At 46.7% G+C, this 25,612-nt stretch overlaps 1 protein-coding gene across 1 annotated transcript in view; it reads left to right on the plus strand.

Moving 5' to 3' along the window:
- LOC134958472 (G-protein coupled receptor 22-like) overlaps positions 1-20,560 on the plus strand; it is a 383,837-nt gene extending 363,277 nt beyond the window's left edge. The window contains exon 3 of the mRNA XM_063941117.1: positions 17,383-20,560. Within this exon, the coding sequence (XP_063797187.1) occupies positions 17,433-18,725 (1,293 nt within the window). The 5' untranslated portion in view covers positions 17,383-17,432 and the 3' untranslated portion in view covers positions 18,726-20,560. The remainder of the gene's footprint in view (positions 1-17,382) is intronic.
- The last annotated feature ends 5,052 nt before the right edge of the window (positions 20,561-25,612 follow it).

Genomic DNA, 25,612 nt, shown 5'->3' on the forward strand with positions numbered 1-25,612 from the left:
TGATAGACCGACTCCAAATAACTCCTCCCCCTTATACGGCAAAACTTCCATATGCCGTTTTGAATCCGCATCGCCTGTCCACTGTCGCGTCCATAAAGCTCTTCTGGCCGAAATGGACATAGCACTTACCCGTGATGCCAGTGTGCATATATCCCTCTGTGCATCACGCATATAAAGAAATGCATCCTTTATTTGTTCTAACGACAGTAAAATATTGTCCCTGTCCAGGGTATCAATATTTTCAATCAGGGACTCTGACCAAACTACCCCCGCACTGCCCATCCAGGCAGTTGCTACAGCTGGTCGTAGTATAACACCTGCATGTGTGTATATACTTTTTTGGATATTTTCCATCCTCCTATCTGATGGATCTTTAAGTGCGGCCGTCTCAGGAGAGGGTAACGCCACTTGTTTAGATAAGCGTGTTAGCGCCTTGTCCACCCTAGGAGGTGTTTCCCAGCGCTCCCTAACCTCTGGCGGGAAAGGGTATAATGCCAATAATTTCTTTGAAATTATCAGCTTTTTATCAGGGGCAACCCACGCTTCATTACACACGTCATTTAGTTCTTCTGATTCAGGAAAAACTATAGGTAGTTTTTTCATACCCCACATAATACCCTGTTTAGTGGTACCTGTAGTATCAGCTAAATGTAACGCCTCCTTCATTGCCAAAATCATATAACGTGTGGCCCTACTGGAAAATACGGTTGATTCGTCACCGTCACCACTGGAATCATCGCCTGTGTCTGGGTCTGTGTCGACCGACTGAGGCAAAGGGCGTTTCACAGCCCCTGACGGTGTTTGAGTCGCCTGGACAGGCACTAATTGATTGTCCGGCCGTCTCATGTCGTCAAACGACTGCTTTAGCGTGTTGACACTATCCCGTAGTTCCATAAATAAAGGCATCCATTCTGGTGTCGACCCCCTAGGAGGTGACATCCCCATATTTGGCAATTGCTCCGCCTCCACACCAATATCGTCCTCATACATGTCGACACACACGTACCGACACACAGCAGACACACAGGGAATGCTCCTAATGAAGACAGGACCCACTAGCCCTTTGGGGAGACAGAGGGAGAGTTTGCCAGCACACACCAAAAGCGCTATATATATATCAGGGATAGCCTTGTAATAAGTGCTCCCCTATAGCTGCTTTGTTATATAAAAATATCGCCATAAATTTGCCCCCCCTCTCTGTTTTACCCTGTTTCTGTAGTGCAGTGCAGGGGAGAGACCTGGGAGCCGTCCTGACCAGCGGAGCTGTGAGAGGAAATGGCGCCGTGTGCTGAGGAGATAGGCCCCGCCCCTTTTCCGGCGGGCTCGTCTCCCGCTATTTTGAGAAATCAGGCAGGGGTTAAATATCTCCATATAGCCTCTAGGGCTATATGTGAGGTATTTTTAGCCTTTATAGGTACTCATTTTGCCTCCCAGGGCGCCCCCCTCCCAGCGCCCTGCACCCTCAGTGACTGCCGTGTGAAGTGTGCTGAGAGGAAAATGGCGCACAGCTGCAGTGCTGTGCGCTACCTTTAGAAGACTGCAGGAGTCTTCAGCCGCCGATTCTGGACCTCTTCTGTCTTCAGCATCTGCAAGGGGGCCGGCGGCGCGGCTCCGGTGACCATCCAGGCTGTACCTGTGATCGTCCCTCTGGAGCTTGATGTCCAGTAGCCAAGAAGCCAATCCATCCTGCACGCAGGTGAGTTGACTCCTTCTCCCCTCAGTCCCTCGCTGCAGTGATCCTGTTGCCAGCAGGAATCACTGTAACATAAAAAACCTAGCTAAACTTTCTCTAAGCAGCTCTTTAGGAGAGCCACCTAGATTGCACCCTTCTCGGCCGGGCACAAAAATCTAACTGGAGTCTGGAGGAGGGTCATAGGGGGAGGAGCCAGTGCACACCACCTGATCGGAAAAGCTTTACTTTTTGTGCCCTGTCTCCTGCGGAGCCGCTATTCCCCGTGGTCCTTTCAGGAACCCCAGCATCCACTAGGACGATAGAGAAAATGAAGTTCGGGCGGGTTCGGATTCCGAGGAACCGAACCCGCTCATCTCTAATTGTAATGACTATATATCAGTGCCTGGTGGGGGTCACACTGAGTATTGTTTGAGGAAGGGGGGCCCCAAATCGGAGTCTTGCTTAGGGCCCCATGAAGTCTAAATCCATCTCTGCTCCCACCCATACTCTTTACTCCACAAATGAACGCTGCTTTTCCCCTTCCCAACTGATTACTTACTCCTACTCCCTCCATTATTTTACCCGTGCTGCGCCCTACCTCTGAAACTCTCTCCCTGTCCCTACCAGACTCTCTGCCTGTCTATTAAACTTCAAATGGGACCCATTTCTTTATCAAAGCCTTCCAGCTCTCATCCGAACCCTATGCTCCATGCTCCTTGCTCAGTGCCTCACCCCTCTGCGTCACCCCTGTCTGTCTGCCTCTCTCCTTTAGACTGCAATCTCTCACGAACAGGGCCCTTTTCTCTCATGTACTTTTCCTTCCCTCACGTATACCATCATCTCCTGCACACACCCTACAAATGCACTTAACCCTTCGGTTCTGTCACCATGCAAATTATTTGGGTATAATGACTGCTGATGCAGCTTGTCCATGTCCTGCAATGTTCTGTACTGTAAGTCACTTTGTTCTTGTTTTGTTCATTCTGTTTCTGTATCTTGTAAGGCGCTGCGGACCCCTTGTGGCACATATGTGGTACATATAAATATAGGATAATAATGCTGTGCACTGTGGTTCACCCGAATAACAACACCTGTGCCTGCTACTAGCAACAATGGTCAACCTGGATTATAGCTGCAGTAGAACGATGTTGGGGCCACCATATTGTACTGTCAGACCACTAGCAGGCTTCAGCAGTGACCTCTTTTCTCCACCAACCTCTCTCGCTCTCTTTCACCCCATTACCCAAATCACCATCACGCGAGGGTTGAAGGATTGGAAGGATGTTAAAAGAGACTTAAATGTGACTGTTTAGCATGGTAAGAGATGTAGGAGGAGAGTATGAATTTAAAATGGGGAAAAAGAGCGTGAGACTGGGATTACCTCCCGTTCCGTTCAGCAATGTGTGAGGTCATGAGCATTCTGGAGGTCTCCCGGAAGCTTGGAATGTCATGGTTGGGGTGCAGATCGATGGTGTCTGAGTGACTGTGGGGGCAGTAGAAACAAGGGCAAAGGGGAGGGAGGTAGTAAGCTTTTACCGGGGCAGAAGAGGTTTGAGATGGGAGAGAGAAGAAAGACCAGAGAAGAGGAGAATAAGGGTGACTCAGAGTCATGGTTAACCTTGTTGAGAGCAGCCAAGGAAGAAGATGACATTGGGTGGGAGTCGAAGAAGCTGTTGGTAGTCAGAAAGGGGGAACGGGGGAAAATAGTCTAGACCAAGATGACCAGACGCAAGGTGTGACAGCTTTAATGGGAGGGCGATGATTCCTTTTGGGTAAGACAAAAAGGGAAAGAGATGGAGATGAGTTTGGAGGCAGGAACAACCAATATAATATGAATAAAATAGAAATGAATCGGTCAGGTTATCCATATCTAAACTGTAACCGACCATTATAGATTCCCTTTACAACATAGGAGTCAGCTAAGAAAATAAACTGCTTTAAATCAAATCACACATTTTATAGATGTCAGCTAACCCAGGGTCAATGAGATAATAATCTAGTCCGACTCCGAGAGCACCGGTGCTTTAATATAACCTCCAGAGCGCTGCAGAACATGCGGGCAGTTTATAAATACTAGATAGCATTTATAAGGGGCCAAACGTTTAAGCTATCTCGGACTGGCATCAGGTGATATATGAAACATCATAAAATTGCTATTTTTACAATATATAAAACTGGCTATAATGAGAAATTGCAGTTTATTTAATAAAACAAATGCGTGATTTATATTTATAGTGTTTCTCTTAGGTGGCTTTCTTTAGAACATTGCCATCTGTGGGGAGCTTTAAGCCAAGGTTAACCTGACAAACCTACGGAGAGTAGCAGCAACAGTGCCACCTACTGGCTATAAAAAAAAATACACAGAAAAATATGTTTTAATGGAGTAAAATATGGGGATCCGGTCTCTAGGTCGACAGTAACTAGGTCGACACTATCTAGGTCGACAGTAACTAGGTCGACAGGGTCTCTAGGTCGACATGTTCTAGGTCGACAGATCAAAATGTCGACATGAGTTTTTAACGATTTTTTTTTCTTTTTTTTTTAACCTTTTCATACTTAACGATCCACGTGGACTACAATTGGAACGGAAACTTTTCCCGAAGCATGGCGAGCGAAGCGAGCCATGCGAGGGGACACGGTGCACTAATTGGGGTCCCCGGTCACTGTACGAAGAAAACGACACCAAAAAACATAAAAAACTAATGTCGACCTTTCGACCTGTCGACCTAGACCATGTCGACCTAAAGACCCTGTCGACCTAGTTACTGTCGACCAATAATGGTCGACCTAGACACTGTCGACCTAGTTACTATCTACCTTCCATACCACACCCGTAAATATGATGAAAACTATTGTCTTACTTGATGAAATACAGTAAGTTGTAAATTGCATTTATATTTAATTTTGCCTAACATTAAATAATGTTGCTTTAGGGCAACGGTAAAGCTGGGTACACACTACATTATGTGTGTACCCAGCGACAATGCGTGCTACGGGACCTGGCGGAGTGGCCGGCATCAGCAAGTGTGTAGCTGGCAGCGATGGATCGACGGCGGGGGCCATATTGCCGCCCTCTCTAGCGATGTCTTCCACCGGCTCTGCGTGCAGTCCTGATGGAGAATGTCACTGATGATGCGCGGGAGCGTACATCGTCAGCGACATAGCGGGTACACACTAGACAATGTACCTGATATATCAGTCCGATCCGCCGGATTAGACGACGTATCGCAGAGTGTGTACCCAGCTTAAGACAGTTACTGTGGGGCTGATTCAGAGTTGGAGAAAATGTAAAAAAAAACCTTAGCATTTCAATAAACCATGGGGGTAATTCAGTAAGGATTGCAAATTCTGTAATTAGCAGAATTTGCAATCCTTTTTTTGGCATGCTGGGGTCCGCCCATCGCAGGGCAAGGCCGCCCAGCATGCTGACCGCCGCCTCCCCTCCTTCAACAAGCAGAAATTGCGAACGCATCACAATATCTGCTTGTTAGCAGAAATTAAGGATGCCCCCTACCGTTGCAGCTTAGCTGCGCCTACAGGAGGCCTGCCGCCATGTTCCCAATCACGGTGGCAGTGTGACATCAAACAGGCCACACCCCCGCAGCTCTCCTTCGGGTGCTGGGCGAGCGCAATAATTCCATTTGGAACGCGATTTGCGATCCAACCTGAATTAGCCCCTATGTTTATATATATATATATATATATATATATATATATACACACACACACACACACACACACACACACACACACACACACATATATGTGTGTGTGTGTGTGTATATATATATATATATATATATATATGTATATATATATATATATATATATATATATACAGTGCTTTGCTAAAGTATTCACCCCCCTTTGCTTTTTACCTATTTTGTTACATTACAACCTGTAATTAAATTTTTATTTAAATCTGAATTTTATCTGATGGATCTGCACAAAATAGTCTATATTGGTGAAGTGAAATGAGAAACATTTATACAAAAAATAATTTTTATAAAAAGAAATTTGAAAATTGGCATGTGCATAATTACTGTATTCACCCCCTTTGCTATGAAGCCCCTCAAACATTCTGGTGCAAACAATTACCTTCAGAAGTCACATAATTAGTGAAATGAAGTCCACCTGTGTGCAGTCTAAGTGTCACATGATCTGTCAGTATAAACACACCTTTTCTGAAAGCAAGAGGCATCACACCATGAAGACCAAGGAGCTCTCCAAACAAGTCAGGGACAAAGTTGTTGAGAAGTACAAGTCAGGGTTGGGTTATAAAAAAATATCCAAATCTTTGATGATCCCCCGGAGCACCATCAAATCTTTCATCTTCAAATGGAAAGAACATGGTACCACAACAAACCTGCCAAGAGAGGGCCGGCCACCAAAACTCACAGACCGGGCAAGGAGGGCATTAATCAGAGAAGCAGCACAGAGACCAAAGGTAACCCTGAAGGAGCTGCAAAGTTCCACAGCAGAGACTGGTGTATCTGCGCATGTGACCACAATAAGCCGTACACTCTATAGAGCTGGGCTTTATGGAAGAGTGGCCAGAAAAAAGCCATAACTTAGTGTTAAAAATAAGAAGGCACGTTTTGAGTTTGCCAAAAGGCATGTGGACAACTCCCCAAATGTATAGAGTAAGGTGCCCTGGTCAGATGAGACTAAAATTTAACTTTTTTCGGCCACCAAGGAAAATGCTATGTCTGGCGCAAACCCAACATGTCCCATCACCCCAAGAACACCATCCCCACAGTGAAACATGGTGGTGGCAGCATCATGTTGTGGGAATGTTTTTCAGCAGCAGGGACTGGGAAACGGTTTCGAGTCGAGGTAAAGATGAATGGTGCTAAATACAGGGATATTCTAGAGCAAAACCTGTTTCAGTCTGCCTGTGATTTGAGACTGGGATGGAGGGTCACCTTCCAGCAGGACAATGACCCGAAGCATACTGCTTAAGCAACACTCGAGTGGTTTAAGGGGAAACATTTAAATGTGTTGGAATGGCCTAGTCAAAGCCCAGATCTCAATCCAATTGAGACTCTGTGGTCAGACTTGAAGATTGCTGTTCACAAGCGTAAACCGTCCAACATGAAGGAGCTGGAGCAGTTTTGCCTTGAGGAATGGGCAAAAATCCCAGTGGCAAGATGTGGCAAGCTCATAGAGACTTATCCAAAGCGACTTGCAGCTGTAATTGCCACAAAAGGTGGCTCTACAAAGTACTGACTTTAGGGGGATGAATAGTAATGCACGCTGAAGTTTTCTGTTATTTTGTCCTATTTGTTGTTTGCGTCACATTAAATAAAATAAAAAACATCTTCAAAGTTGTAGTCATGTTCTGTGAATGAAATGAAGCAAACCTTCAAACAATCCATTTTAATTCCAGGTTGTGAGGCAACAAAACATGAAAAATGCAAAGGCGGGTGAATACTTTAGCAAGGCACTGTAGCTGCTTCAGTCCCTTGTATATAACAGATGTAACTGTGACAGGGAAGGTGTCCCCTCTCAGCTCTGGGCCCCATAGCGGCTGCACTCCCTACACCTATAGTAGCTACACACATGTAACTGTGACAGGGAAGGTGGCCCCTCTCAGCTCTGGGCCCCATAGCAGCTGCACTTCATTCTCCTATGGTAGCTACACCCTGTATATAACACATGTAACTGTGACAGGGAAGGTGGCCCCTCTCAGCTCTGGGCCCCATAACAGCTGCCCTTCCTGCACCTATGGTAGCTACACCCTGTATATAACACATGTAACTGTGACAGGGAAGGTGGCCCCTCTCAGCTCTGGGCCCCATAGCAGCTACTCTCCCTTCACCTATGGTAGCTACACCCTGTACATAACACATGTAACTGTGACAGGGTTGGTGGCCCCTCTCAGCTCTGGGCCCCATAGCAGCTGCACTTCCTGCACCTACCCATGGCAAGTGGCCAGCACCTACTGCTTCTAGAGTGAAGTGGGTGGTCCGGGCTGTTGGCAGAGTATAGTGGATTGCCTGGTGTAGTGATGTCAGTCTACACACTTAATGAACTTAAACAGTAATGCAGGTTTATTCAGTAAACACACAGGTGACTTGGATGCAGTGGCGGATCCAGGGGGGGGGGGCACTCGGGCCCGTGCCCCCCCTGTCATTTGTGGCCCTATCCGTCCCTTCCCCCGCTTGTGTCACTGAGACACGCTGCCGCTCAGTCCAGCGGCAGCGTGTCTCAGCTGTCAGGAGGAGAGCGCGGCTATCTGGTGGCGTGTTGCGGACTTCAAACCAGCCGCCGGTTCGTGAGCCAATCAGAGCTCGCGGACCGGCAGCCAATCAGGAGCCGCCGGTCCGCGAGCTCTGATTGGCTCACGAACTGGCGGCTAGTTTGAAGTCCTACACGCCGCCAGACATAGCCGCGCTCTCCTCCTGACACCCTCAGAGCCGGCAGAGAAGCAGCAGCAGCGATAAGCAGCTGCAGAACTGCTGTGGGGGCATTTGTATAGTATACCTGCTGTGGGGGCATTTGTATACCTGGCTCTGTGAGGGCAATTGTATACCTGGCACTGTGGGGGCAATTGTTTACCTGGCACTGTGAGGGCAATTTTTTACCTGGCACTGTGGGGGCATTTGTATACCTGACACTGTGGGGGCATTTTTGGATCTGGCACGCACTGTGGGGGCATTTGTGGATCTGGCACTGTGGGGGCATTTTTGGATCTGGCACTGTGGGGGCATTTGTGGATCTGGCACTGTGGGGGCATTTTTGGATCTGGCACTGTGGGGGCATTTGTGGATCTGGCACTGTGGGGGCAATTGTGGATCTGGCACTGTGGGTGCAATTGTGGATTTGGCACTGCACTATTGGGGGCATATGTCTATGTATCACGTCTCATTTTAATTGGCCACACTCACTAAATGACTGCGGGCATTACTACAGGCAACATTACTACTGGGGGCAATACGGGCATTGCATAAGGGGCACCACTACTATGGGGTCTATATAAGGGGCACTACCAGTACAGTGGACATTGCATAATGAGCGCTACAACTGTGGGCATTGTATAAGAAGCGCCACCTCACAATCACCGAAGCCGCATGCAAATGTACTTCCCCTTCCATGGTGCCCCCCCCCTATCATTTTCTTCTGGATCCGCCCCTGCTTGGATGTATTATTGTTATAGGTAATTGGCCACTTATATCAGACAAGGTAACACAGCATTGGTAGCTGTACTTATCAGTCTGTTTGTGTGGCTGCGGTATCTCAGCAGAAGTTGTCTGGTAAGCGGCATAGGACTGTTCAGCCATGCAGTCTGACTCCCGCTGTAGAGAAGGTGCGCCGCCCGGTTCTGTGACAGCTCCGGAGGCGTGGTACATGCAGGAAGCACTGTAAGTCTCTCACTCTGAGCTCCGCTCCCGGTCTCAGCTCTGCATGCTTACTCACTCCATCTAAGATGGCGGATCAGAGCATACACACACTCAAAGCGCCGCCTCCGAGTGACTCTGGCACAAGGGGACAAACACTAGGGGATGCGCCCATAGGCTTCTATGGTAGAAGGAGACAGGCACAGAGCGCATCATCTACTAACACGGGCTACACCCACCTCCTGCCGGCCTGTATGCTCCCTCAGCAGGAAAATGCAGTTTCAGGTAAGTCCAGGGCGGTTTAACAAAAGCCTTGCACAGGCCACATAAGGGAGATCTCCTTCAGAAGAACAATTAGCGATGCAAACTGCAGTCCCCATTATTGTCAGTGGGGACTGTTGCCTGGCCACGATTAGGCTACGCTTTTTGAGCGTGGCCCGTTGGCTAACACCATCTTTGACTTCTGTGCGTGGCTTGTCCTTTGTTCTCCCTTGCAGTACAGAACCACACAACAGAGGATCTGCAGTACCTCCCAGTTGTCCCCACAGTTTGGCTAAAATCCTGGCTGCGTGGGACAGCGGGAATGAATCACCAATACTCTCCCCCGTACTCTGTCTTGATACACTTAGCCATATGGCAGTCCCAGTCCCCGTAGAAATCTATGGAGCCTGCATATGCAATCGATAACTGAGGGACCCCAGCAGATAGCTCTAGCAACATGGGGTGAACTGGAGCCTGTATAACATAGCAGGTAAAGTGGTATGAAAAACGCTGTGCGATATGGCCATTGATGGGACATTTAAGATGAACTGCTGGCCCAGCATTCACCATGTACAGGGTCCCCACAACCCCCTCCCCCCCCGCTATGATTTATGTCCAGGGCCCCACTATGTTTGTGGACTTGATTCAAAATGGCTGCCTCTGTCATGTGTGCCAGTGATGGGTCCGCTTCAAGGCACTTTTGTTGTAAGGGCTTTCCTAATTAGTCGCCTGAAAGCTATGGTCAGATCATATAACGTGGTAGCCCTTATGCAGCTAATTTATAGATCCTTAGATGTGTGATGGACTTTCTCAAAAATATGGCAGTAAATCCTGCTTCCATGTTTTATTAGAGACCGTTGTTATGTCATGTAATACATAATGTAACTGCATTATTACTTGTTACTATATTTGTATTTTTTTTTTTACATTAACGTTTGAATGACGGCTTTTTAATTTTCAATTTAGTGCTAAAAAATAATCTCTGCAGATCATTTCTTCCACTGTTCTCTGGAAGCTCCGCACACTATTCTGCCCTGTGAGCTTTATCTCTATTTAAACAGTCAGAGGATTAATGGCAACATGACAAGGCAGAGGAGACACTGATAAGTTTGTCTTCCCCTCTCAGCGCTTGTTACAATGAAGTCAATGAAAAGCCGTCTCTCTATTAGAATCTCATCACTGCTTATAGCCGCAATCTGTCGTGGTTGCTGAAGAAGTACTGATAGAACCCGTCTCCATCCTTGCCTTCTATACGAGCCGTCTCCGGCACATTGGGGGTAATTCAGGGGGTAATTCTGAGTTGATCGCAGCAGCAAGTTTGTTAGCAATTGGGCAAAACCATGTGCACTGCAGGTGTGGCAGATCTAACATTTGCAGAGAGAGTTAGATTTGGGTGGATTATTACGTTTCTGTGCAGGGTAAATACTGTCTGCTATATTTTTACACTGCAATTTAGATTTCAGTGTGAACACAACCCACCCAAATCTAACTCTCTCTGCACATGTTACATCTGCCCCCCTGCAGTGCACATGGTTTTGCCCAACTGCTAACAAATATATTGCTGCGATCAACTCGGAATTAGGCCCTCAGACCTGATCGCTGCAGCAAACTTGTTAGCAGTCGGGCAAAACCATGTGCACTTCAGGTGGGGCAGATGTAACATGTGCAGAGAGAGTTAGATTTGGGTGGGTTATATTGTTTCTGTGCAGGGTAAATAACGGCTGCTTTATTTTTACACTGCCATTTACATTTCAGTTTGAACACACCCCACCCAAATCTAACTCTCTCTGCACATGTTACATCTGCCCCACCTGCAGTGCAGCATAGTTTTGCCCATTAGAGGAAAATGTTGTTTTGAAATCAACCAAAGTCCCGTGTATCAGTTATGAACATAAATAGATCAAGTTTTGATCCAGGTCCAGCAACTGTTGCATCTATGGGGTTAATTCAGACCGGATCGCTGCTATGTTTTTTTGCGCACAGCGGGCGATCAGATCCTAACGGCGCATGCATATGCACCACAATACGCACGCGCATCAGACAACAACAAAGGGCATCGCCTGTCAGCGACGGGATGGTGCAAAAAATCCGATTGCACGGGTGTTTGCAAGGTGATTGACAGGAGGAAGCCATTTGTGGGCAGCAACTGACCGTTTACTGGGAGTGTCCGGGAAAATGCAGGCGTGCCCAAGCGTTTTCAGGGAGAGTGTCTGACGTAAGCTCCGGCCCCGATCAGCCTGTTCTCATCGCACTGGAGGAGTAAGCCCTGGGCTGGGCACACACTGCACACAGTGGATTTTAGCAGCTCAGCGTATACATATCATCGCACACTTGCACGGCGAATGTACACTCCCCCTGGGGACGGCGACTCTCTGAACGCAGCACAGCAAAGTTAGCAGCCCAGCGATCGGGTCTGAATCACCCCCATATTTGTTTACCTCCAATATAAATTATTTTGGTTATTTTAGGTTATTTTGGTTATTTTAGGTTAGAAGCATGTTTGGTCTGTGTGTGATCTTTCTCAGTTCTGTGGAGGATTGTGACTGGTGTTGACCAATAAGTGTGAGACGTTACCCAGGTGTGTGGTATCCGTTCACATGGTCGACCATGTTATGGTCGACAGTCATTAGGTCGACCACTATTGGTCGACATTTACATGGTCGACATGGACACATTGTCGACGCATGAAAATGGTCGACGCATGAAAGGTCGACACATGAAAAGGTCGACATGAGTTTTTTAACTTTTTTTTCTTTTGGGGAACTTTTCCATACTTTACGATCCACGTGGACTATGATTGGAACGGTAATCTGTGCCGAGCGAAGCGGTAGCGGAGCGAAAGCACCTTGCCCGAAGCATGGCGAGCGAAGCGAGCCATGCGAGGGGACGCGGTGCACTAATTGGGGTTCCCAGTCACTTTACGCAAAAAACGACACCAAAAAAAGTAAAAAAACTCATGTCGACCTTTTCATGTGTCGACCATTTTCATATGTCGACCATGTGTCCATGTCGACCATGTCAATGTCGACCAATAGTGGTCGACCTAATAACTGTCGACCATAACATGGTCGACCATTTATACCGGAACCCAGGTGTGTACCCCTTCTCATACTCTAGAACAGAGATGAATATCCTCATCAGCATCCCCAATCACTGCCACGCTTTCATCCGGCTCTCAGTGCTTCATCAGTGCTACACGCAGCATCAGTCACATACAGTGAGGTGATTCACTCTGTGTCAGAGCCGGAATATTCCCCCATGAAAACCACTTTGCTTTTCTATTCATCTGGCACTGCAGCAGAGGTCTCCATTCCAGGCATGTTCTGAATCCAAACTAGCTCCTGCTAATGAGGAAACCTAGTGACGGAACACACGGCTTCAGGCCCCCCCGGTGGGTTCTTTGCTCACCCATTGGTGGTCATTCCGAGTTGTTCGCTCGTTATTTTTTTTTCGCAACGGAGCGATTAGTCGCTAATGCGCATGCGCAATGTCCGCAGTGCGACTGCGCCAAGTAAATTTGCTATGCAGTTAGGTATTTTACTCACGGCATTACAAGGTTTTTTCTTCGTTCTGGTGATCGTAATGTGATTGACAGGAAGTGAGTGTGTGAAAAAACGCTACCGTTTCTGGGAAAAACGCGGGAGTGGCCGGAGAAACGGAGGAGTGTCTGGGCGAACGCTGGGTGTGTTTGTGACGTCAAACCAGGAACGACAAGCACTGAACTGATCGCACTGGCAGAGTAAGTCTCGAGCTACTCAGAAACTGCACAGAGAAGTCTTTTCGCAATATTGCGAATCTTTCGTTCGCAATTTTGCTAAGCTAAGATTCACTCCCAGTAGGCGGCGGCTTACCGTGTGCAATGCTGCTAAAAGCAGCTTGCGAGCGAACAACTCGGAATGAGGGCCATTATTGCTCAGCGCCCAATCTTTTCCCAAGCTCAGAAATGTGAAACCGCCTCCTACCGCGCAGCCAGTTTCTCACTATTAAAGGTGTTTTCATTTGAAGTAAGAGATCAGTGTCTCTATATGTATTGCTGCTTCAGTGTTCAAATAGTCTACTTCACAGGTTCTCAAACTCGGTCCTCGGGGGCACACACAGTGCATGTTTTGCAGGTCTCCTCACAGAATCACAAGTGAAATAATTAGCTCCACCTGTGGACCTTTTAAAATGTGTCAGTGAGTAATTAATACACCTGTGCACCTGCTGGGTTACCTGCAAAACATGCACTGTGTGGGGTCCTGAGGACCGAGTTCGAGAACCTGTGTGCTGTTGTTGTGTTACACACAGGGGTTAAAGTGAGCCGGAACGGGGCGGAACTGCGTTCCGTCAGTTCCACTTGGAGACGGAACGCAGTTCCGCCTCCTCCGGCTCACCTAACCCGATGTGTGCCCTGCGCCGCTGGAAAATGCCGGGCGCCCGCTGAGATTGTGTTACCAGCGGGCGCCCGGCTCCCTCTCCACAGCGGCAGCCGGAGGCAGGAGATCACTACTGAGCTCCGGCTTCTGGCTCTGCCACTGTACGCTATGGGAGAGACGTCATGACGTCACTCTCATAATGCTGAGGAGCGGACGCCGGGAGGACTGCAGCGGTCAGACGCGGGAGCAGGGCACGGTGAGTATGGTGATTTTTTTTGGTTTTTTTAAGGTGATTTTTTTTTTCCCTCAGTGTAGCGGCGCTTCTATTGGGGGGCATTACTACTGTGGGCAAACTACAGGAGGACATTACTACTGGGGCATAACTACAGGGGCATTACTACTTGGGGTCATTACTACTGAGGGCTAAACTACTGGGGGCATAACTACAGAGGTTAAACTACTGGGGGCATAACTACAGAGGTTAAACTACTGGGGGCATAACTACAGGGGCTGAACTACAAGGGGGCAAACTACGGGGGGCATTACGAATGGGGGCAATACTAACGGGCAAACTACATGGGGGCTAAACTACTGGGGTCATAACTGCAGAGGCATTACCACTGGGGGCATAACTACTGGGCCTAGGGCTAAACGACTGGGGGCATTACTACAGGCAACATTACTACTGGGGGCAATAATACACAGGGGCATTACCATTAAGGGCATTACTACTGCAGGCACTACTAATGAGGGCACTGTAAAGGGGGAACTTCATAAGGGGCATCACTACTGGGGTCATAAGGGGCACCACTATTGCGGGCATTGCAAAGGGGCCCCACTACTATGGGCTCTATATAAGGGGCACTACCAGTACAGTGGGCATTGTATAAGGGGCGCTACTGCGGTGGGCATTATGTGTATTATGGGGTGCTACTATTGTGGGCATTATTACTATTATGTGACCACGCCCCTTTATCATTGAGACCACACACCCTTTTTGCGACGGGCACCTTAGAGGTGCGCGCAATAACTTTATTGCATTTTCTCCTTGGGGAGGGGGTTGAGTTCCATCACCTCTCTAGGACCACTTTAAGCACTGGTTACACAATCTCCAAGTGTGCGTCAGTACAGATGTGTCCTCTTTCACCCTTTTTGCATCATATAGTGCGAGATGCATGGCGCTACTAAGACATTCTGCCGCAATTCTCTGACTTTTCGTACATATATCTTAATTTAGCATCTCTGATGCACCGCAGCTGCATCCAAAGCCGCTTATAGTGTACTGGGTGCTAATAATTAGCATTATTGTTGTAAGCAGGGCCGGACTGGCCTTCTGGCTGATCAGCGCAGATTGCAGGCGGCCGAACTGGCCTTCTGGCCAGCTCTCTGTTTGCCTGCCCGCCAGTAGCCGGCATACAGAGAGATGGGCGCGTGCCATGAGGCCAGGCCCCTCTGACTCGTGGCTCGCCCCCCTCAGCTGCGGCCACGCCCCCCTTGTCATGTGCACACATACCAGGGCTGCTCTGCGGCCCCAGTCTGTCCCTGCTTGCAGTTGGTATAAAGAGGCACAGCACAACGCTGAGTGGTGGGATGCATGGTGTGGATCAGTCGTAGTTGACCTTTGCCTTTTTCATTTTTTATTACGTTTTCAATCTTTAGTATACAGTACTGCACTATGGGTCTCATTCATGTTTGTAAGTAAAGCAAAAAAACAAGCAACTGGGCAAAACCCTGTTGCACTGCAGGTGGAGCAGAAGTAACATGTGCAGAGAGATTTAGATTTGGGTAAGTTATATTGTTTCTGTTCAGGGAAAAAACTGGCTGCTTTTGCATGTAGTCCACAATTGTTAGACTGCTTTATTTTTGCACTTTAATTTAGATTTCAGTTTGGATAGACCCCATCAAAACAGAAACAATATAATTTACCCAAATCTAAATCTCTCTGCACATGTTACATCTGCCCCACCTGCAGTGCAACGTGATTTTGTCCATTAGTGTGCTTTTTTGGTTTGCTTACAACTCTGAATACTCCCTTTGGTTCTGTTTCTGTTGCTGTGTTGGAGAAAATATTTGTAGAAGCCACAATAAAAACAGATTTTTTTTCTTGGCTAAAGCTGGGTACACACTAATAGATATATCTGCAGATCAATTGATCTGCAGATATATCTATGGACGGATCGAGCAGTGTGCTCAGCATACACACTGCTCGATCCGTCGGGGACTGACGTCATGAACTGGGCGGGCGTGTACACACGCCCGCCCAGTTCAGCTGTCAATCACCGCCGGCCGCCGCAGCATGTGTACGGGCGGTCGGCCGACCGCCCCGTACACACACAGCGACGCGCCAATATATCGGTAGATATATTGGCCGTCGGCTGTGCTGCGCGGCCGACGCTATACGTCTGTGAACGACAGATTTCACAGACGTATCGGCCGTACACACTGGCCGACGGACCCGCGATATATCGGCCGTTCAAAAGAACGGCCGGTATATCGACCAGTGTGTACGGGCCTTTAGAAGTGTACAGAGGGGTGGTCTTCTGTTTGCCGGCGGTCGGGCTCCCGGCGCTCAGTATACCGGCGCCGGGAGCCCGACCGCCGGCTTACCGACACTTATTTTCCCTCGTGGGGGTCCACGACCCCCATAGAGGGAGAATAAAATAGTGTGGCGCGCCACCGTGCCCGTAGCGTGGCGAGCGCAGCGAGCCCGCAAGGGGCTCATTTGCGCTCGCCAAGCTGTCGGTAAGCCGGCGGTCGGGCTCCCGGCGCCGGGATGCTGGTCGCCGGGAGCCCGACCGCCGGCCACCCGTAGTGAACCCGTACAGAGTATAACCTCTTGCAATTTCCATAGATATTCATTCAGCACATATAATGGGACCTCCTGTTGTTTTAGTAGCATTATAGGTTCATCAAACTGAATCTTTAATAGCTGTAATCTGTGTTTGCTGACGTTATAGGGAAAGAGTTAATCATAAAACAAACCACCTGCTCTGTTTAAAAGGATTTACATCTCACACACTATTGAAAGTAATCCACAGCCACATCTAGAATTAAATTCAAGAGTTCAAACTTGAGGGAAGACTTCAATCTCTCCCCGAACTGTCAAAAATGTAATAAAGACTTCAATCTCTCCCCGAACTGTCAAAAATGTAATCCAGATACAATTTAACCTGCCAAGAATATCTGACACATGAATTATTTTTGCAACACAAAGACAGAACATTATTAAATGCAATTTATTATGATAACAAAGTCACAATGCTGATTGAATAAAAATAGTCAAAACAAATTGACGTAAAGAAATTTATCTCAATGGCCCTGGCCGCCATACATCATGTAGCACATGGTTTTTCAACCTGCAGCCCTCCAGCTGCTCGTGCAACTACACATCCCAGCATGCCCTGCCTCAGTTTTAGCATGCGTTAACAGCAAAACTGTGGCAGGGCATTATGTGATGTGTAGTTCCACAGAAGTTGAAGGACCACAGGTTGATGACCCATGGCATAGTGTATTCAACTACTGGGTAGATAGCTCACGAGGTGCTTCAACTATTGGGTTCCTCACATGACCCTGTCAGCTGCACGACTGTATGAATCAGTTTATCAACCAGAAAAAAACAGAGAAATAGCATTGCTTAAATCAGTTACAATAATGAATCAAATCAATGTCCAGGTGCATTTTAATGCACAGATTTCAATGATATTTTTAATCATTTGCATTGATTGAATGTGTTTTCCCTTTGTTTATCTTACAGGAAGAAGAACAGAAGAAATTCTTGAGTTCTAGGACTATGCAGAGAACAGAATGGTGTCAGCCAAGGAGACCGATATGTATGATGCCATTTTGGAAACTAATGATGGATCGAGCACTGATGCTGGCTGGTACTTCCCGTACCCATTGGGCTTCCAAGTCTCCCTTACCAGCTTCCTTATGCTGGAGATTGTGCTGGGTTTTAGCAGCAACTTGACAGTACTTGTGCTCTACTGTATGCAGTCCAATCTGGTGGACTCTGTGAGCAACATGGTGACTATGAACCTCCATGTTCTGGATATCATCATCTGCGTCATCTGTGTCCCACTGACCATAGTCATTATCTTGATTCCATTAGAGCAAAACATTGCTTTGGTCTGCTGCTTCCATGAGGCATGTGTCACCTTCAGCAGCATCGCAACAGCAATCAATGTTCTGGTGATCAGTTTAGACAGGTACGATATCTCTGTGAGGCCCGCTAATCGGGTTCTTACCCCAAGCAGGATGGTGCTACTACTCTCCTGTGTCTGGTTTGTCTCCCTCATGGTTTTCTTCATTCCTTTCTTCGAGGTGGAGTTTTTTGGTGACCCTGATCATATGGCCACATGGCAAAACCGGACTTTGCTCTGCGTGAGTGTCAATGAGTATCACACAGAGCTGGGAATGTACTACCATCTGGTGATCCAAATTCCTATCTTCTTCGCAGCTGTGGCCGTCATGCTTGTCACCTACACTAAAATCCTCCAGGCCCTCAACATTAGGATTGGAAACCACTTCAAGAGAAGCCAGCGTCGGAAAACCAAGAAAAGAAAGAAGAGGAAACCATCCGACCAAAGCACCATGGGGGAGACCAAGAGACTGGCCCCACCGCCAGTTATCCAGAACCCACCCATGAGGGTACAGGCTTCCGTCTCTGTCATCATTGCCTTGAGGCGGGCAGTAAAACGTCACCGGGACCGCAGAGAACGTCAAAAACGTGTCTTTAGGATGTCTCTTATAATAATCACCACCTTTCTGCTCTGCTGGGCTCCTATTTCCATTGTGAACCTTCTTATCCTCTGTCTGGGGCCCAGTGATCTTCTTGTGAAGTTACGAATCTGTTTTATCACCATGGCCTATGGTACTACCATTTGTCATCCTCTATTGTATGCCTTCACTCGGCAGAAGTTCCGCAATGTCTTGAAGAACAAGATGAAGAAAAGGGTAGTTTCAGTGTTGCAAGTAGATCCTGCTCCAGGAGGGACTGTTATACACAACTCATGGATAGAGCCCAAGAAAGGCAGGAAAGCCAAGCTAGAGTGTAGTGATGGTACTGACCGATGTTTGACAGATGCTGTAAAGGAATGATCTTATCTGTGTCAGACTCGGTAAAACATGGACCCTTTTATGGCAGCGGGATAACGGTGTATGCTAGTGCACAAGTTGTGCTGGATTTGAAATCTTTATACATATGAGGCGTCAAGGGAATGGCATAGAATAATGGTGGGTAACCCATGAATATAACCTTTCTCCATGAAAGTCAGCACTGCCATCTTACCTCTGTGGCCTGGCTTGCCGCAAGTCCATCCAGCCCATCCGGTCCAGGATGGATTAAACCAGGTGATCTTTTTGTTTCTTCTATATAGGGGTACGCACAGTGATTTACGAGTCATTGTGTCAGTTTTTCATGACATGGGTCAACAACGTTTTTACGACAATAGTGAGTAGCGAAGCATGCCTTGGAGTCTCAAGAGTCATCATAGATCTCTTATATCAGCAAATCTGTAATCTGACATATAATTAATTTAAAAAAAAAGAACAGAAACGGACATACTTTCAAAAGGAGGAACAGTCGAGAAAAACTTGTATTTTTCTACAAATACTATAATTGGTTTTAGTTCATTACTACTGCAGCCATGACCTGTATATTTAAGACTGTAATATAATAGAAAAATGAATAATTGTTTTATAGTTAAGGAAATAAGTTGTAGGTTGTAGTGTCTAAATATTCTGCCTATCTTCAAATGACTTTGCCTTTCTGGGGACACTTTAGTAAGCGAAACGTGCATTAGTTTGCACAAGATTTCTCTCCACAAATGATATTAAATGTATTCTTCCACTTTTTCGTAAAAAAAAGAAAAAAGACAGAACGAAAAACAAATAAAGTTAATGTGTAATCTTCCATTTTATTAAGGCATTCAAAATAGCGGTAGTGGTGACTTGCGCCATGTGTTTTGCAGCACGCCCAGATACAGGAAGCTATGAAATTGTGGACGGTTTGCTATGCCTAAATGTCTCATTTGTGTGGTACATATTTGTCACTTGATTAAAGCACAAATAGATTTATGTGTCGATGAAATAATGATGTTATCAACGCAAAACAAAATAACAATGCAAAGAATCCTGAGCTAAGGATGTAAAAGCCACAGTTTGTAATTTCTTTCAAGCAAAGCAAGCATCTTGTCCTACACCGTGTGGGCAGCCATTTTGTGGGCTGCTGTCAATAGTATCACAAATATTAGTCAGGCCTCATAAATATTAGTCAGGCCTTGTGAATATAAGTCATTAAGTGCCTCAGTAATGTCAATGATTCCTACGTAGACTGTTTTTTCCTAAGTATTAGTATTGACTACAACATGGCTGCCTGCAAGGCCTGAAAAACACAGGTACTTTTTAAAGGGGAGATTTTTCAAAACTTCTAAAGAGAAAAAGCAGAGATGTTGCCTACAGCAACCAATCAGATTATAGTTATCATATATCTTGTACAGTCTAAAAAAATAGCTATTCTGATTGGTTGCTATGAGCAACACCTCCATGTGTCATTTTTGGAAGGTTTGGCAAATCTCCCCGTAAAGCTTTTTTAATGACAAGGTGCAGAGAGCCCACTTGCACTGTAACCCAAAGCAACCAATCAGATATTAACTTAGATTACTCTATAGCAAGACTAATTGAAAGCTAACATCTGATTTGCTGTTCCTGGCTACACTGGTGCTATTTGCACTTTGTTAGATACCAGGAACCTCCGGCACAGATATATGTTTTTTTGCTGTTTCGGCATTTCTGATTTCATACTGTAACTAGTTCTGTAACTGCCACCGGTAACACACATTTTATAGAGCAAATACATACAGTTTGCAGATAAGTCATTTTTTTAGCTACAAAAGGGTAATGGTTGACTAAAATAAAGCTTATCATTTATTATATATCCTGTGTTTTATGTTTGGAGTGTGAAATTTAAAACAAGAAATCGGATCGTGGCTCGCCCATAGCAGAATCCTTCATTAGACATTTAGGGGTTGACGTATAAGGCGGAGCAGAGACGTGGACCAATGGAGAAGTTCCCTATATAGCAACCAATCAGCTTTGAGGGAGCATTTATCAAGTACACGCTATAAAATGATAGGTAGCATCTGATTATGGGCAACTTCTCCACTGGCCCACTTCTCCACCCTTACACTGTTTGATACATCAACCCCATACTTTACTGATATTCTGGAACGGCCGGGAGGCTCCCAAAAATCCCATCAACCTCCCCGCCCCCTCAGTCATCCACAAGTGGGGGGTCCTATGAATTGTGGCATCATGGCCCAGCCCCCTGTCTCACAATGCCAGCAATATGGGCATTATGTAGCAAGGGCGGGGCCACAATGACATGGAACACACAATCACGCACTCTGTTCAGGCCCCTATTCGGCAAGGGATGCAGTCAAGATCCCGCTGGACGGAATCCCGGCGGTCGGAATACCGACACCAGAATCCCAACCAGCACAATCCCGACATATTCTCCCTCTGTGGGTGTCTGTGGGCTGCATTGCGCTCGCCCCCCTGTCGGGATTGTGCCGGTCGGGATTCTGGTGTCGGGATTCCAACCGCCGGGATCCCGACCGGTGGGATTTCGTACTGATCCCTTCGGCAAGTATGTTTGGGGCCCAGTGGCCCCTCAGCAGCGTAGATTACTATTACTGTAGCCTATTTTATGTGGAAGGTTTTGATTAAAGGACGGCATGGAGGGAGCCTGAGATATGATCCTGCCTAGGGCACTGTGCAGTCAAACTCTGGGATCATCCCACTATAGGCACCCAGCTGCCAGGCATCATGGGAGATGTAGTCCAGCAACACAGTCTGGAATGTTACTCAGTCCTTATAAAAAAACTTTCACACAAAAAGTCAGGGAAAACCGCAATGATAAAGAGTGAACAGCTTAGTTGTAAAGAAATTATTTACTAAATTAAATTAATGAGGTCAAAGCCAAGGTAAAAAGCCAGCTATATACTGTATGTAGGATTTGCTACAAGACTATGGGGCCTATTTATCACCATCCGCATCCAGGACAATACATAAAATTAAGTCAAATCTCGGCTGCCTGCAAGTTAACCGAAACAATCTGACACTTTCTTTTGCAAATTTGCAAACGTGCATTGTCATAATTATAAAAATACATACAGTACAGTAAGGGGACTGACGGAATGAATGAGGTATATTAGAAACAAATATTTAGTCATTTTTAATAATAATAATAATAATAATAATATACTAGGTCTGTGAACATGTGAACATAGAAAGGAGGCGTCATTCATGCTATATGATTAGTTAGACTTGCTAGGCTTGTACCTATGTGTGGAGGCTCATTCTAGCTGTGCCCACTTTCTACCTAAACACATTCTACTGGATGAATTCATGCTAACCACACTCATTTATTACTAGCCACACCCAAACGGGTCTAAGGGGGTAAATCAGACCTGATCGCTCCTCTGCAAATTTGCAGAGTGAAAGCCCGCCCCGTACAAGTCTACGTACGGCTTGCGAAAATCTCAGTGATCACCTGACAGCCGCAAATCCGTTTGCAACTCACTCACCATCGATTGATTTTTCCAGTCTGTGCGTAGCCCAGAACTTACTCCTACAGTGCAATAGAATCAGGTTGATCGGGGCCGCAGCTGATGTCACACACCCTCCCTGAAAACGCTTGGCCACGCCAGCGTTTTTCCTGACACTCCCAGAAAACGGACAGTTACCAGCCACACACGCCGCCTTCCTGTAATCAACTTACATACGCGAGCGATCAAAAAAGTCGCTGGACTTTTTTGCAGTCTGGCCTCGATCCATACGCTTGTGCAGTCGATCGATAATCGTCCATCTTGCAAGTTTGCAAAATAGCGTTCAGGTCTGAATCGGGTCCTAAAACACCTGTCCAAACTAATCTAGACTATTGCTCCAGCATTATCAGATTATTCGCAATATCACGGCTGCGTATTATATCAGAGCTAGGTGCATTATATAAGATCATTGTGAAGAGAACAAATATTACTGCAGAGACTTTTTTTTATATCAATAAAACATTACAATATATACAATTTCCAAAATGTGTGTTACTGACGTAAAAATACTACCTAACAGCCTTCACAATCATGTACCAAATGTAATAACATGCTAAAAGAGAATAAACCTGTAAACTTCTGTTTCTTACTATGTATTATGATGCGCTTGTTGCCTTGTTCAATAGAAGCAGCAATTTTGGGAATATAGCCAATCACAGTAGGGATCTGTGATCTCAACGAGGGTGCCCCATGCCTCAGTGACGGCACTGGTCGAATGGGATTGGCTCAGTTTATATGGAACATGTGGTTGATTAAATATACGGCCTAGAGACTCATTTATGTAAGTGGACAAATGTGTGTCTGATTGTGTGGGAAATGTATTAAGCCTGAAGAGTGGAGAAGTGGACAGGGAGAGAAGTTGCCATGACAACCAATCAGCTTATAGATGGAATTTATCAAGTATGTTCTTTAAAATGATAGGTAAAAGCTGGTTGATTGGCAACTTTTCCACTTGTACACTCTTCAGATGGTTTTATTCATCAACCACTCGGCACAGGTTGCTATTCCCAATCGTAGTCCACATGGATGGCAAAGAATGGAAAAGTTGGTATAAATGAAAAAAAAAAAAAACGAAAAAACTTGCGTCGACCATGTGTGTCAGCCATTGTCACGTCAACCGTTTGAGCCTGTTGACCTTTTGAACTTGTCAATCTTAAGCACTGTCGACCTTCGACCATCCCTAACAGTGGGATTGTTTCACCAAATTTGGTGCATATGAACCAATCAGATTTCAGATATCTGTTTGTTATCATGAATTATCGCACAAATATCCCCCTAGTGATCATTTAGTAAATAAGCCATTTTGTAAAGGGGATTTACAAAGCATCTGCTCTGTCTGCAGCAGGGTTTCCCAGACACACTGAGGCTTTCCACACTTGAGCACAGATGGTTAAATCGAAATAACTGAGGTACTAACTACGTCACCTGTGCTTAAGTATGGCTAGCCTTAAAACCTGGCCTGTTAGTGTGCCTTGAGGGGTGAGGTTTGGAAACACTGGTCTACACTACCCGGAAACTGCCTCTTCCTACTGGCCTCCAAACTATGCAGTCTGTGATAGGTGTGAGGAACTCATACACCTTTTCCACTAGCTCAAACGGTTCGACCCAGGTGTTTTGGTGGTGGAAATGACTCCCTCTGAAAAAACTCAGGTCAAGAGACCCGGGAATCCTACCCGGGTAGCTACCTGGGTTGGACCTGAGAATGACCCGGGTAAGGGTAGTGCAAACGGGTTACCCGGGTCATCCGACCCGGGACCCGTTTACAGCATGTTAAGAGCCCATACCTCCCTGACCGCAGTGTCCCTCGAGTGGTCGGGAGGTTGGGGGGACAGTGCATGCTGTCAGCGCTGCTGTCTGTCCTGCTATGCAGACAACAGCGCTGGCCAGGAAAGTGTGTGCCGGAGGCTGGGGGCAGCTCAGCAGCTTCCAGAGTGCTGGCCTTGCCCCCAGCGTGACGGTGGGCAGCATCGCATTGGGAGTGTGGCCTAACAGGACGGAGGCCAAGCCCTGAGGGGCCCGATCTGCCGGTTTTTCCAGCGCTTGGAGATGACGTCATCTCCAAGCGCCCGGCAGAAGACACTGCACCCGGGTCGGTGGCGTTGTGGAAAAGGGGTCTGTCTCGGGTCTGACCTGGCTTGGAATCATGTTCCAAATCCCGGGTCAGACCCGAGACTTCTAGTGGAAAAGGGGTATCAGTAACATGTGTTAAAATAAAACCACACTGACAAATACTGACTCCGAGTCTTTTTCTGTCTGTCATTTTCATGGAGATTCCCATAAAACGCGACTTTTATTGGAATTGTGTGCAAGTTTTAAAGAAAAATCTCAACAGTTTTTAAACATCATTTCTCATACCAGCTTCTACCTAGATAACATAACTCACAGACCGGATCCGTCATCTAGCCATCACAATTTGGCCCTTGTCAAAATCGCTCAGATCCTAAACACATTATCGTAAAATTGGGGGACTCATAGCACTGTCATGGGAACTATTCCAAACTTACTGTTTGTAATTATATTGTACACACAAGTTAATCCTGCCCTTCAAGTATAATACACAACATTGTACAATAAATACAGTAAAGGCTCTTCCTGCCACCTGCTGGTCATACACGGAACTTCGCCTCCTGCTCTGACAGCAATACTCACTAATGTAGCCCTGGACTAGAGGCAGGGCTGCCATCAGAAATTGTGGGGCCAGGGAATAACAAAAGAAACAAGCCCCCTGCCCCCCCCCCAAAAAAAAAAAAAGGTTCTATGGCACCGCCCCACCCCTATGTGATGTCATACATTGTGATTTTACATATAGGAGGACCTACAGGAAAGGTTCAGAGAGCTGATGCACAGGGAAGGCTTGTTTTAAGAAGTCCTCCATGTGCATCAGCCTGCTGTTGTCTCACAGCCTGGTGCAGCTCTCCAGGTATTGGTGGCAGGAGCCAGGGGTGGGCCCCCTCTCTGTGAGGGCCCGGGACACCAGTCCCCTCAGTCCCCCCCTGATGGCTGCCCTGACTGGAGATAGCTCCCCCCTCTAAATATATGTTAGTGAATATGGAGAGATAAAGTGAATGGAGATAAACTATCAACCAACCAGCTCCTAACTGTCATTTTTCAAACACAGCCTATGACATGGCAGTTAGGAACTGATTGCCTGATATTTTATTTCCGTCCACTTTATCGCTCTCCAAAGCTTAGTACATCTTCCCCAGTTACACAAAGACATCCTTGTCGTTGCATTTCTAATATGTATATAGGGGGTCATTATTACCCGTTCGCTCGCTGCTTTTTGTCGCAGCCGAGCAAACGGGTCCCTACTGCGCATGCGCAGGCGCCGTAGTGTGCTGGCGCATGACAGATAGCCGAAGTCCATATCAGGGCTGA

This window comes from Pseudophryne corroboree, chromosome 9, assembly GCF_028390025.1.
Source record: "Pseudophryne corroboree isolate aPseCor3 chromosome 9, aPseCor3.hap2, whole genome shotgun sequence".
Taxonomy (NCBI): domain Eukaryota; kingdom Metazoa; phylum Chordata; class Amphibia; order Anura; family Myobatrachidae; genus Pseudophryne; species Pseudophryne corroboree.